Genomic DNA, 13,609 nt, shown 5'->3' with positions numbered 1-13,609 from the left:
TTAGAGAAATATTTAAGTAGTTAACAAGTAATTTTTATTTAATTTTTAATTTTCATATGTGTTTGTGTAATTGTGTGTGCGCATGTATGTGCATGAGCACATGTGAGTCACAGTGTGTGTGTGGAGATCAGGGGACAACTTTGTGGAGTCATTTCTCTCCTTCCATCTTTACATTTTCTTTTTTTTAAAGATTTGTTTGTTTATATATTATGTGAGTACACTATCTTCAGACACACCAGAAGAGGGCATCAGATCCCATTACGGATGGTTGTGAGCCACCATGTGGTTGCTGGGAATTGAACTCAGGACCTCTGGAAGAGCAGTCAGTGCTCTTACCTGCTGAGCCATCTCTCCAGCCTCTCACATGGGTTCTTGGTGACACAAGTGACCAAGCTTGTGTTGCGAGAACCTTACCTATTGAGCCATCTCACTGGACCGGCAAACATCTTTGAACCATGATATTTATAAAATCTGTCAATGCATTTGAAGCCTATTTTTAGTCCATTATTTTATCTGACAGAGTAACTTTATAATTTCTCAGTTTTCTTTTGTGATTACTTGGGAAAAAAGGCACTTAAACAGATTTGCTTTCAATAGTTATTTCCCGGGTAGACCTTCAAGTATTTTTGACCAGTTTCAGTATAAAGCTAAAAGCTACATCTTTGAAAAGAATTCTTGTGGTAAAAATGTTACCTTTTATACCATGTCACAGGAGGCTTAATCTCTGTTTGTTCTCTTTTCTTCCTTCTTTTCCTTTCTTTGTTTCTTGATCATTTCAATGGAAATTAAGACCTTGTCCATGCTAGGTAAACCCTTGATGGCTGAACTTCACCTTCGGCCTAACAAGATGGTGTGATCTGGTTTTGTTTATATTGTTACTTGCTTTTACAGTACCAGAGGTTGAAAACCTTCCTGTTTTATAGAATAATCTGCTTTAATTGAGAATTTGTTAAAATTTTTTTTTGACTGTGTGTGATATACATGTATGTGTGAATGGTGCTGTGTGTGCTGTGGTATACATGCTAAAGTCGGGGACAACCTCTGTCATTGGTCCTTTCTCTCCATCTTACTTGAGTCAGGGTCTCTTGTTTGAGCTGCATCTGCCAGTCTAGCTGTCTGGTGCCGGTGATTCTGACTGTACCCCGCAGAGGAAGTACACACACACACACACACACACACACACACACCATTGTACCTAGCTTTATGTGGCTTCTGGGGATTAGATTTTAGGCCCCTCATGCGTGGGGAGCAAGCGCTTTGCACTGAGACATCTTCTTAGCCCCTAATTACTATTTTTACATTTAAATGGCTTATAGAGCATGCGAACAGTGTTAATTGCATTTGATTGCTAAGAGCATTGTTTAAAAACCTATATTGGCAAGAGATTTTGACTATAAGGATTGATATTTTGTCACTACCTAAGAGAATGTTCATCTGTGTTAGACTTAACATTGGACTTTAATCTTTGGGATAAGTAGGTTTGTTTCTTAAGTGTTTTTGCCCACTCCTTTTCCTCCCAGGCTGGGGTCTAAGCTAGTGTGTCACCTATGATAGGCAAGAGGTTTCCCACTGGGTACGCCCAGCCCTTGTAATATTTTCACAATTTCTCATTAGTCCATTTCTACCACTTGCAAGCAGAATTTTTCAGTGGTTACAATCTTAGCACAGATAATTCATGTTCACATTTGACATGTGTATGTATATAGCTTTTTGGGGGCAGGGGTGGAGACAAGATTTCACTCCATAAGTCAGGTCAGCTTTGGACTCCTGATTTCCATGTTTCCACCTCTGAAATGCTAGTGTTACATGTGTGGCTGCATGTTGCCTACCTCACACTTCTGGCTTCCTGTCTCTATTTACTCATTTGGAGTGTGGGTGACAGAAATGGTGGAGATGGAAAATAAAATAGGTGACATCCTCTTATATGGAGATCGCTGCTGGAGCCCAGGCCTGCGCTTGTTTTATGGTCTCTGGAAGTCAGACTTTGTTCAGGGATTTCCAAGGTGACTTCATTCTGACTTTTGCCCCTCCTCTTACCTCTCCTTTCCTTTCCCTTCCTGCAGGAAGAGTTGTGCTTGAAGGCTGTTAAAAGATGTGAATGAAGGAAATGTATCCAATTCTGCCTTAGTACTTTTTACAGTAGATTTTTATAATTGAAATATAAATATGTAGATTTTAGAACTTGTGGTAAGATTTTTTTCTTATATCTAAAAAGACATTGATAAAATTGAAGGAAAGACATTAGACAGACAGACAGAGGGTGGGAAAGCCTTTACACGAGCTCTGTTTCACTGTGACATTGTGTCTGCTGTGGCAGCAGTGCTCACTAGAGATAAGAGCAGTGGCTTTGCAGGCAGGCCTTGGTTTTAAGGAGCAATGCCATGTGGGGAGGAGACATAGCCCTTGTTTTTGTTTTTGTTATTTTGAGACAAGAGTCTTAGCATTTATAGCTCTTGCTTACCTTTCTCAGGCTGGGACTTTGGCCATACCGCTCTGCCTAGCAAGTTCCTTTTTCTTGATATTTTTGGATTGCAGTGACTTAGTTTCTGATTGCACTCTACAGTGTTGGTGACAAATAATAGTAAGAACCTTTCAGTGTTTTCCAACTGGAATAAACATGACGCAATGCTTGCTTTAAGAAATAGGTTTTTTCCACTTACAGAATACCTTAAAATGCCAGATAATAAAACATCATGAAACTTATTTTGAGCAAAATAGGAGCCAAATGAAACTTATTTTCTTGGTGTATTACAGAAAGAGCAACTAATTTAATACAAATATGGGTACACAGTGACATTCTTGGCATGATTCTGATTGTGTAAAAAGGATATGAAAATGTTTAAAATTGACGGATAGGCTTTTGTCGGTTGTTTTACAAACGGTGTATTGGTTTGACATGGACCTAGTTGTTGTTTTATTTTCTGTTATTTTTCACCCTTGCCATCCTATTCCATCTAAAACATGTGCCTCCTGTGCTCGTTGTTGTTGTTGTTGTTGTTGTTGTTGTTGAATGCCATTGTCCTGCATTACCAGCACCAGTGCCATGACGACTGACTTTATGTTGGCAGCATTTTCCTGCCTGTGTTTTGAAGACCTTAGTCAGGAAAGTCCAGTGTGGTCTGGGTGAGGAGTGAACTGATGCTGCTCAGCCTGTTGTGATAGCTTAGGCGTGCGGCTGCATTTCTCAGCATTGAGAGGAGATAGGCACTAACATGGAAGACATGGCTAGGAAAGGGACGTTCTGAACAACTTCCGAAGGTTTGCTTGTAGACTTTTTATTTGATAGGCAATGGATGAGTTCTACTTTTGGTCCACTTTTGTAATTGTGGATTATCAGATATAATTAGATCTTCAGTTTTGTATAAAAGCATAAAATCGCATCTATCCATGTGCCATGTTAATGTCTTCTTGTTTCTCTAGGTCAGCCGGCCAGTATTCTGGCGGGCAGCCATAGTGAAGGACTGTTGCAGATAGCTTCAGGGCCTCAGCCAGGACAGCAGCAGAATGGATTTACTGCTCAGCCAGCTACTTACCATCATAGTATGTACATGCTTTTTAAAACCTTTTAAATAGTTGAGAAAAAATAGGCAGCCTTTATAAAAGCAAATTAATGCATATGGGCCTTAATTTTTAGACAGCACTACCACCTGGACTGGAAGTAGGACTGCACCATACACACCTAATTTGCCTCACCACCAAAACGGCCATCTTCAGCACCACCCGCCTATGCCGCCCCATCCTGGACATTACTGTAAGCTCTCGTTTTCATTGTAAGCAGGGCCTTTTTCTTTTCTAGCTAGGACTTTGATTTCTATTTTCTTAAAAAATGGTTTTGCATCTTTTTTTCATCTTAGAATTTAATTTTATTAAATAACTAGTGCTTTTTACTTTTTCAGTGTTTTTTGTAAACAGCTCTGTAACTAGTCACCATACCTCTGTTTTGCACGATGGTCTCTGAGAACATTCATTTCACTGTGACTGATGGTTCATCAACACCGCATTGACTTCCATTCATTTGTTTGCCTTTTGTTTTCAGGTCTTGTTTGTGTATCCACCCACAGTTGACTTAAGCCCTTGAATGCTATGATCTCAAGGTTTCCCTCACTGCAGAATCATTGCGGTAGATACAAGAGATACTTACACGTTGACTCTGTAGAGCTGTCTTTTTCATATAGGCATCATTGAGAACGACACCCTACAGACAGTCCATTTCAGGCCGAATAGGAACATTGTTCATTTGACTTTAAAAATCACAAGTATAGGGATGAAGAAAAAAGTGTCCTATTAGTCTTCCATATCACTTTTCCTTTCATTTTAAGATCAATAGTACACAAATATTGGGAAGTACAAAGGTATAAATAACAACACTAGAGTCTTATAACCCAGGATTCTTCTAGTATATCCTTCCAGTCATATAAATGAGTGTGTGTGTGATATGTATATATAGGGGGAGATTTATGCTATATGCTTATTGTCACATATCAGTTACATTACTATCTTCCCATGTGGTCAGAGAAGGTGATTTCTAATGGCTGCCAGGACCAGTGTGTACAATTATTGGGTTTGCTCTATGCTTGCTGGTCACTTGTTTAAACTTACTAAGCCTCAAGGGTTGTAATTTTATCTGCTTGAAGCAATATTGTAAAAAGTGAATATAGTAATTCTGTGAAGTTTTTAGCACAATGTGTTAACAAATAATAAGCTTTCAATTATGATTGCTACTGTTCCAGTATATAAATATTCCTAATTTAACAAGTAGAAGCATTTACTTTTAGAAAGGTTAGCAATTTAAATCATTATATATTACATTATTAATTATACTATTCTGTTATATAAATAATTTATAAGCTGTACTAAGTATTGCATGTATAGCTGGTAAATTGTTAGATAGGATTTGTCAGATAACACTAAGATATCTGACATAATTCAAGAAATAAACTTAAATTCTTGACATAAACTTGATCTAAACAAATTTTAAGGCTTATGATATTTGTATTTAAGATTTATTAAAAGTTTTAGCACTGGAAAACTTTTAATGAATAAAATGGGGTTTTTATTATGTTTTCTTCTTAGGGCCAGTTCACAATGAGCTTGCATTCCAGCCTCCCATTTCCAATCATCCTGGTAAGTATATTTCAATATTGATTTTCTGTATATATTTATTATGATAATTGATATGCATATGCCAGTGCATATTACAGGGTAACTAAACTCAGATAGTGTAATATTCACTGACTTAATCAGCAGTTTAAGAGTAGCTGATAGTAACACATAGATAATATTTAGTTAATTTTTAACTGTCTGAAAGAAAAGTAAAAAACTTTTAAAATCAGATACTAAGTATGGTATTGTCAAGTTTGGGCATGGAATACATAAATATTCAGCAGAAGGAAAGTAAGCTTAAGTAGAATAGTTTCAGAACTGTACCTTAGAAACCCAGGGAAGAGGCTAGTGATGTGGTTTAGTGGGTGAAGGGACTTGCTGTTGAGTCTGATGAGACTGAGTGATCCCCAGGGCCCACGTGGTAGAGACAGAGTTTGACAACAGAAAAACCCTGAAAACGTGAAGCGTCAAAGATACAAACAACGGGAATGTGAGGTTTTCTAATTCTGTTTCTTTTTAACTGATTTTCTTCATTTCAGAAGATAGACTTACAGTTAGTTGGCTCTCAGTATTCACATGGTTCTGATCCTAGGATGCCCCTCAGATACCCAATTCTCAGACTGTTCAGGTCCTTTATATCAGACCATGTAGCAGTCTCATACGGTTTACATGTTCCTTTTAGTATATTATTTGCAAACATAGCATCATTTTACGTAAGAGACCTGAAGCAACTGCAGGTTTTGGTGTCTGATGGCTCTTCTGGAACAACCCTTTCTAGACACAGGACAACTGTATGTTTCTAATAAGACTTTAGAAATATAGCTACAAGGACCCTTACCTATAAGTTAAAGGATTACTTAGTGTTTTATATGTAGCTCAGGAGGAGATGGTCTGCAGGAATAAGGATGGTCCAGTTATGAAGAAAGACGTAATACTGAAGGAAATGTACAGTGGAAATAAGTAGTGGCAGTTTAAATTTACTTCATTCTTCCCACAGTAGCCCCCACTGTTTAGAGAATACTACTGACTACTTCATGATACCGCTGTAGCAGCCTGCATCTATCTTTCAGTAGAACACAGATGTGGCTTAATGGCAAGGGCATCCTGAAAGGGATTGTTATCCACTTAATTGGAGGAAAGGTGTAGTTCTGCACTTACACTTCTAGCGTAGCGTCTGTAGGTTAGAACTCTGGTTTTGGTCTGGTTTTTGATGATTGATATGGGAGAGCTCGGCTCACTCTGGGCAGTGCCATTCCTGGGTTGGTGGTTCTGGTTGCTATAAGAGGAGCAAGCCTAGTTAGCAGTGTTCCTCCATGGGCTCTGCTTCAGTTCCTGGCCCAAGCTCTGCCTTGACTTTGCTCAGGGATGGATTGTGACTTGAAACTTGTAAGATGAAATAAGCCCAAGTTGTTTTTCATCATAGTGTGTTACCACAGCAATAGAAACTCCAAGGCAGAGATACGAAGATGTTAGTATCACAAGACAGGACACATTGGAGTGCTAGGGTCATGCACCTCACTCTGCCCTCCACTGTCCGTGCCGCTGCTGCCACCTAATGCCAGCCATAGTCATGTACAGTGACCAGTCTACACACCTACTTTCATTCTTGGACAAATAGAAAAGAAATAGTCTTCTCCCCACTGTAACCCTGGCTGTCCTGGAAACGTACTATTTAGACCAGGCTGACCTTAAATTCACAGAGCTCCACCTGTCTCTGCCTCTGGAGTACTGGATTAAAGGTGTGCACTACCGATGCCTTACCTAAGAAGTCTTTAAACAGTCAGTCGCTCTGTTAGGTTTTCTTCAGTATCTTTGAGGTTGCTTGTGTTTCAGGAGAATATTCATATGCTCATAAAAGATTTATTGGTATCACATTCAAATAAAAAGTAACTCAGTGAGTCTGTTAGGCATCCATCCAGATTTTGTATTCTTATTTTCAGAAATTAAAGGTAATACTTTGGAGAGCTACAACTGTACAGTATTTGTAAAACCTGCGCTTTACAACCCACCCCTCCTTTACAAACAGTATTTACCTGAGTTCTTATATTACTAAAACAAAGGAACCTCAAATCAGGTCATTAATGACATCGTTTTTCTATTAATTTATTTATTCACTTTAACATCCTGATTGCAGCCCCTTCCCTCCTCTCTTCACAGCCCTCCCTCCCAAGTCCTCCCCCCCCTTCCACTATTTCCTCTCCTTTTTCTCAGAGAAAGGGAAGCCCCTCTCTCTTGGGCACCAACCCACCCTAGCATATCAAGTTGAAGCATGGCTGAGTGCACCGTCTCTCACCAAGGCCTGACAAGGCAGCCTAGTTAGGAGAAAGTGATCCAGAGTCAGGCAGCAGAGTTAAGAGGTAGCCCTCACTCTAATGGCTAGGGGATACACATGAAGACACATTTGCTACAAATGTGTAGGGCCTAGTTCCAGCCCATACATGTTCTTTGGTTGGTGGTTCAGTCTTTGTTGGGCTTCTGCAGGCCTAGATTAATTGACTGTAGATCTTCTTGTAGTGTCCTTAACCCCTCTGGCTCCCTCAATCCTTCCCCCCACTCTTCCACAAGATTCCCTGGGCTCCACCTAATGTTTGGCTGTGGGACTCTCCATCTTTTTTTATCCACTGTTGGATGAAGCCTTTCAGGAGACTGTTATGCTAGGTTCCTGTCTGCAAGCATAGCAGAGTATCACTAATAGTCTCAGGAGTTGGCTCTACATCTCCCATGGGATGGGCCTCAAGTTGGGCCAATCACTGGTTGGCCATTCCCTCAATCTTTACTCCATCTTTATCTCTGTACATCTTGTAGGCAGGACAGATTTTGGGTCAAAAGGTTTTTTGAATGAGTTGGTGTCCCCCTCCCTCCACTGGAAGTCCCACTTGGCCTCAGGAGGTGGCCACTATCCCCAGTTACTAGAAGTCTCAACTAGGGTCACCTCCATAGATTCTTGGGACCCTCCCCCATTTCAGGTCTCTGGTTTGTCCCAGAGATGCCCCCAATTTCCCATCTCCGGTCTTGCCCTGCTGCCCTTCCTCTCCTCACACCTGACCCCCTCCTCCTGCCCAGTTCCCTCCTCCTTCCACCTCCAGTGTCTGTTGTATTTCCCCTTCTGGGTGGGATTCAGCGCCCTCCCTTGGTCCCTCCTTATTACTTGGCTTCTTTGGGTCTGTGGACTGTAGCATGGCTATCCTGTACTTTATGGCTAATGTCCACTTATCAGTGAGTACATGCCATGTTGTCTTTCTGGGTCTGGGCTCTCTCACTTAGGATTTGCCTGCACATTTCATGAAGTACTCTCTGGACTGCATAGCCCCAGTTTCTTGTTTCTACTAGTCCTACAGAAATTTTTTATTTTTTATTTTAAATTTTTTTTAGGCTTGTCTTTGAGGCAAAATAACAGATATATGCAAAAAAAAGCTTAAGGGGTATTTTCTGTCAGCTTTGCATTATTTTTAAAATAAAGCCTTCCCTTCTGACTTCTGAGAGTGAAAAAACTTTTCGTGAAGTAGCTTGTAGCCCAGTTGTACCAAGTTCTCTCCCTTCTCTCCCACTTAGGTTACCTGTAGCCTTGTGTCCTCATAGATAGAGACTCCTCCTTTCCTCCTTCTTAGGGCTTGGGTTTCCATTGTTGCTCTCTGTTGTGACCTAATACAACTTCCTTCTTATTCTTAATTGCTTAAACCTCTGTCAGCTATTAGCAGGTCAGTGCATGTTACCCCACATCAGGCTGCAGCTTATTTAAGCATCGCTGTGTTGTGTGGTGTCTGGTGTATTAGGCAGATGGGATCTTGGTGGCAAGGAAGTAGTGAATTTATTTTTCTCAAACGTGGAGGCTACAAAACTTACTTTTTTCTTCTTTGAGTTGACTCTTGCCTATAATGAATGAAGCTTCAGCCTACAGTAGATACTGGGTTTAATTGAAAGCCTTGCCTTTAGCATTATGTTCATTTCATAACAATTTTGTTTTTATTTTAGCTATTCAAAGATCATAACTGCAGTTCTAGGGGATCTGGTGTTCTGTTCTGGCCTCTTTCGGTTCCACACGTACACACACACACACGTACATGAACACACACATGTACACACACACACACGTACACGCACACACACACACATGTACACACATGTGCACACACGTACACATACACACATGCAGACAAACAAATGAGATGAAAATAACTGAATCTACAAGATTCTTACTATAGAAAATAACTTCAAGAATGTTTCAAAAAACTGGTGTGTGTGTGTGTGTGTGTGTGTGTGTGTGTGTGTGTGTGTGTGTGTTTAAAAAAATCTTTACTTACATTTCAAATGCTATCCTGAAAGTCCCCTATACCCTGTCCCTGCCCTGCTCCCCTACCCACCCATTCCCACTTCCTGGCCCTGGCATTCCCCCAAATATATTTAAAGAATTGTATTTGTAGTGAATTAGTTGGATTGATGTTACAAAAGGTTCAAACATTTTTGAGTCATCTACTCATTTTTTCTTTTCTTTTTTTAAATACACAATCTTCCAAAATAGTCGTATGTAGTCCAGGCTGGCATCATTCACATGCTTGGCTGAGTGCTGTGTCCCAGGCTGAGTGAGTGCTGTGTCCCAGGCTGAGTGAGTGCTGTGTCCCAGGCTGAGTGCTGTGTCCCAGGCTGAGTGAGTGCTGTGTCCCAGGCTGAGTGCTGTGTCCCAGGCTGAGTGAGTGCTGTGTCCCAGGCTGAGTGCTGTGTCCCAGGCTGAGTGCTGTGTCCCAGGCAGGCAGGCCCGCCTTAAGGACTCCTCATTGGAAAGAACTTGATTGTTGCTTGACCAGCTTTGCCAGGGGCCTTGTGTGTTAGCTGCTGCCTTTACTGCTGTGACAACACCTGAACAAAGCAAGCTGGCTCCCGGTTTGAGAGTCGCTCATCATAGCTGAGCTGTAGTGGGAGCCTTCACTGTTTACTGCTGCTGTTACTCGTGTGTGACTTAAGCTCACATTTTTGTTGTTCTTGGCCAACTGTGTGCTGGTCATGTTTTACTGTCCAATTTTTTGCTCCTTGACTGTAGTCCTGAATGAGAGCTGTGAGCAGTAATTATGACACAGACTGCATATTCTGCTGAGACTTATTTCATCCACCAAGCACAGGAGCCCATTACTTTCAAGTTTGTCCTGAGTAAAGTTTACAGAACACAGGCAGGGTCCAGCCAGAGTCTAACCAGCTTCAGATAGAGTGCCTGGCCTCAACTGTCTGTATTTTGTATTTCTCTTGGCATTCTACTTTCAAATTCACACCAGAATGACCCCTTACAGCATTCTAGGACTTTTCCAGATCAAGTTCCAAACTCCCACATTCCTCTTAGTTTTGAGGCGTAAGAGCCACAGGGTCAAGCAGATTACAGCAATGGCCCCATTTCTCAGTACTTTGTTTCTGTTTTGCTTGTTTGAGAAAATGTGTAAGACAGGATGGTGTATAGTTCATCATAGTTGGGGTGTCATGCGCGGCAAGATGGTTAGGAGTTGGGCACATTACATTTGCAGTCAGGAAGCAGTACCTGTGGCCTGCTCTCTTCTCTTGTGTCAGCTCAGAGTGGGTCTTTCTACCTTAGTTAACCCAATATCAAAACTATCACAGACATTCTCAAAGCTTGTCTTTTAGGTGATTGTAGATCCTGTAGACAGTATTAACCATCATCCTGTAAAGTGTTTTGTTTAGGTTTTTTTGTTTGCTTTTAATTAAATTTTTCCTTTTCTTTCTTTATTTTTTTTGGAGACAGAATTTTTCTACATAGCCCTGTTTTTCCTGGAACTCACTATGTAGACCAGGCTGGCCTTGAGCTAACAGAGATCCACCTGCCTCTGCCTCTGGAGTGCTGAGATTAAAGGTGTGCACCCCCACTCTTGGCTCAATTAAAAATTTCTTTTGTGAAATTCATTCATTAATATTATATTTATATCATTTCTTATTACGTATTAAGTGTCAATACTTCATTGAGGGACTTGAAATGTAGGCTTCTTTTTGTCGTGCTAAAAGCTTTGATTCAGATTATACAAACTATAACACATTGTGATACAGGTAAATTCTGCAGACAAAACTATGACTCCCTTCCTAATCATAAGTTCTTCCCCTGGGGCCAGGGCAGGGCTTTTGTACTCTGCTCTTGAGTTTTTCAGATAGCTTTTCTCTCATTTGTAGGCTGAAGTGTCCTCCAGTCATCTTCTGTTCTGTGCCACTCTTCTTCCTCCCTATCCTCCACTGCCTGTCCTCCTTCCCATGCCCGTCCTCCGTTGCTGCTGCTGCTCCTCCTCCTCCCTCTCTGCAGTGTTGCCCATGATGTACGTCGCATGTTCACTTGCTCATTTGCCCTGCACCTGTTTGAGGTTTATGTGTGAGGGACTGGAAACTCTTTCATTTGCTGTTTTCCATATATCACCAAAAGATTCCCTGGATATTCTGTATATATCTGTTAAATAAATATAAAATGAAAACCAAAAAAATATGTATATAAATTTTCTTTAATAATGCAAAAATAAATCAGAATAAACTGTATTTGCAATCCAAACCAAGCATTGTCCCTTCTCCCCACCCTGATAGTCATTTCAAATGAATAAACTAACTCTGTGTTCAGAGCCCCGATTGTACTGCTTCCCTAAACTGCTAACGCTATACCTTGCTGTACATGGGATGTATGTACATTGGGCAAATGCCCTTTGAGTTTTGAGAGACAGTAATCTCCTTGTAAAGGAACTATGTCACTCTAAGTGTCAGCAGGAATGTGTTGCCTGACTTAGGAGCTTTATCTTCGTTAGGGGTCGGTAAAAACATAACAGACTATGTATCAGGGTTAGTGTGGTTTTGAAAATTGAAAATTCAGACCACAGAACAGATGTGCAATCGAATGAACTATCATAATAGAACAGCTTATTTTAGAATCTGATTGATTTAGTTATTTAGTTTCTCTGAACAAGGTTTCACTGTGTAGCCCCGCCTGTCCTGGAACTTACTTGTAGATCAGGCCTATCTCATTGAAATCCACCTGTTTCTGCCTCTGCCTCTCTCGTGCTGGCGTGTACCACTGCCACCTGGCTAGAGTCTGATTTCCGATGTACTTTAAGTTCTCAGTTGACTTGTTCCTTAGAGTGTCAAGGTATTAGTACTATAAATATAATATGGAAATCACTATTTTTAAAGTATGTTACGTTTGTTTAGTAGACTTGTTTTGTTTGCTTCCCTACTCAGTCGTCCCTTCCTCTTGGTTTTGGTTTCTTGGTGAGGTGACTCCCTCCCTCCCTGAGCCCTGTCACAGAGGCCTGTGCTCTGTTCCCTGTGCTTTCTGTAGCTCCTGAGTACTGGTGCTCCATTGCTTACTTTGAAATGGACGTTCAGGTAGGAGAGACGTTTAAGGTCCCTTCAAGCTGCCCTGTTGTGACTGTGGATGGCTATGTGGATCCTTCGGGAGGAGATCGCTTTTGCTTGGGTCAACTCTCCAATGTCCACAGGACAGAAGCGATTGAGAGAGCGAGGTATGTTTCGAGAGTAAAGAAATTGAATAGTACATTAACTTTTATTCCAGACTATTGTTTTTCTATGTATATGAGCTTAAATATCGAGGAATTAAGTCATTTTCAATATTTTTTTTAGAACTTGTAAGCTTCCATTTTAATTGTAGGTACTTGGTAAATATAGAGTTAAAAAATAACAAGTTTTCTTTGTTTTATAACTATGATTTCTGTCTGCTATTCCATTCAGTAGCTGTTAATCATATGTGGCTTTTGAACACTTAAAATATTGAACACTTAAAATATTGACTGAATAGCTGAATTTACATATATTTTAAATAGCTTTATGTTTTCAGTGGCTATTGATTTGGGCAGCGTAGCATATAAGACTCAGTATTCTTGTAAAAAATAGACCAACACACACACACACACACACACACACACAAATAAAAATGAAATCTTAAAGTATAGAATTTATCTCACTGAGTTATTTGGGTGAAATAAATTTGTGTGAGTACTTCTGATATATAGTAAGTACTGTGTTTATAAAAAATTAATATTCATTTGTTATAAAAGTTGTTAACAAGGCTGTGTTTTAGCTTTTGTTTTATATTCTTTATTCTTTATTATTGCTATGCACCTGAACTGAAACCTGTTATAACAAGATGAAATGTAGTTCTGTCTTTCCTTCCTGAGGTTGCACATAGGCAAAGGAGTGCAGTTGGAATGTAAAGGTGAAGGTGACGTTTGGGTCAGGTGCCTTAGTGACCACGCGGTCTTTGTACAGAGTTACTACCTGGACAGAGAAGCTGGCCGAGCACCTGGCGACGCTGTTCATAAGATCTACCCAAGCGCGTATATAAAGGTCAGTGTTTATATGTAAGTATTTTAGACTTAAAACCCTCTGTTGCCTGAAGCCTGGAAGTGGAGGTGAAGGTAGTGGAAGCTGTCTTAGGTTGATGGTTTTGGCCAGAGGGGGAGAGACTATCTTACAGTGGGCACATTCAACAGACGGCAGGAGAATTGTGAGCTCAGAGCAT

The 13,609-nt window shown here is 40.4% G+C and overlaps 1 protein-coding gene across 6 annotated transcripts in view; it reads left to right on the top strand.

Moving 5' to 3' along the window:
* Smad4 (SMAD family member 4) overlaps nt 1-13,609 on the top strand; it is a 69,002-nt gene that overhangs the window by 41,473 nt on the left and 13,920 nt on the right. The window contains exons 6-10 of one of the 6 annotated variants that reach the window (NM_008540.3): nt 3,421-3,540; nt 3,635-3,751; nt 5,074-5,124; nt 12,410-12,593; nt 13,266-13,434. In NM_008540.3, coding sequence (NP_032566.2) covers nt 3,421-3,540; nt 3,635-3,751; nt 5,074-5,124; nt 12,410-12,593; nt 13,266-13,434 — 641 coding nt within the window. Of the gene's footprint in view, nt 1-3,420; nt 3,541-3,634; nt 3,752-5,073; nt 5,125-12,409; nt 12,594-13,265; nt 13,449-13,609 lie in introns of all 6 variants that reach the window. The other 5 variants (XM_011246855.2, NR_157374.1, NM_001364967.1 and 2 more) reach the window with 5 other exon arrangements.

This window comes from Mus musculus, chromosome 18, assembly GCF_000001635.26.
Source record: "Mus musculus strain C57BL/6J chromosome 18, GRCm38.p6 C57BL/6J".
In the NCBI taxonomy this organism is placed as follows: Eukaryota; Metazoa; Chordata; class Mammalia; order Rodentia; family Muridae; genus Mus; species Mus musculus.
This window is presented reverse-complemented; position numbering and strand designations above follow the sequence as displayed.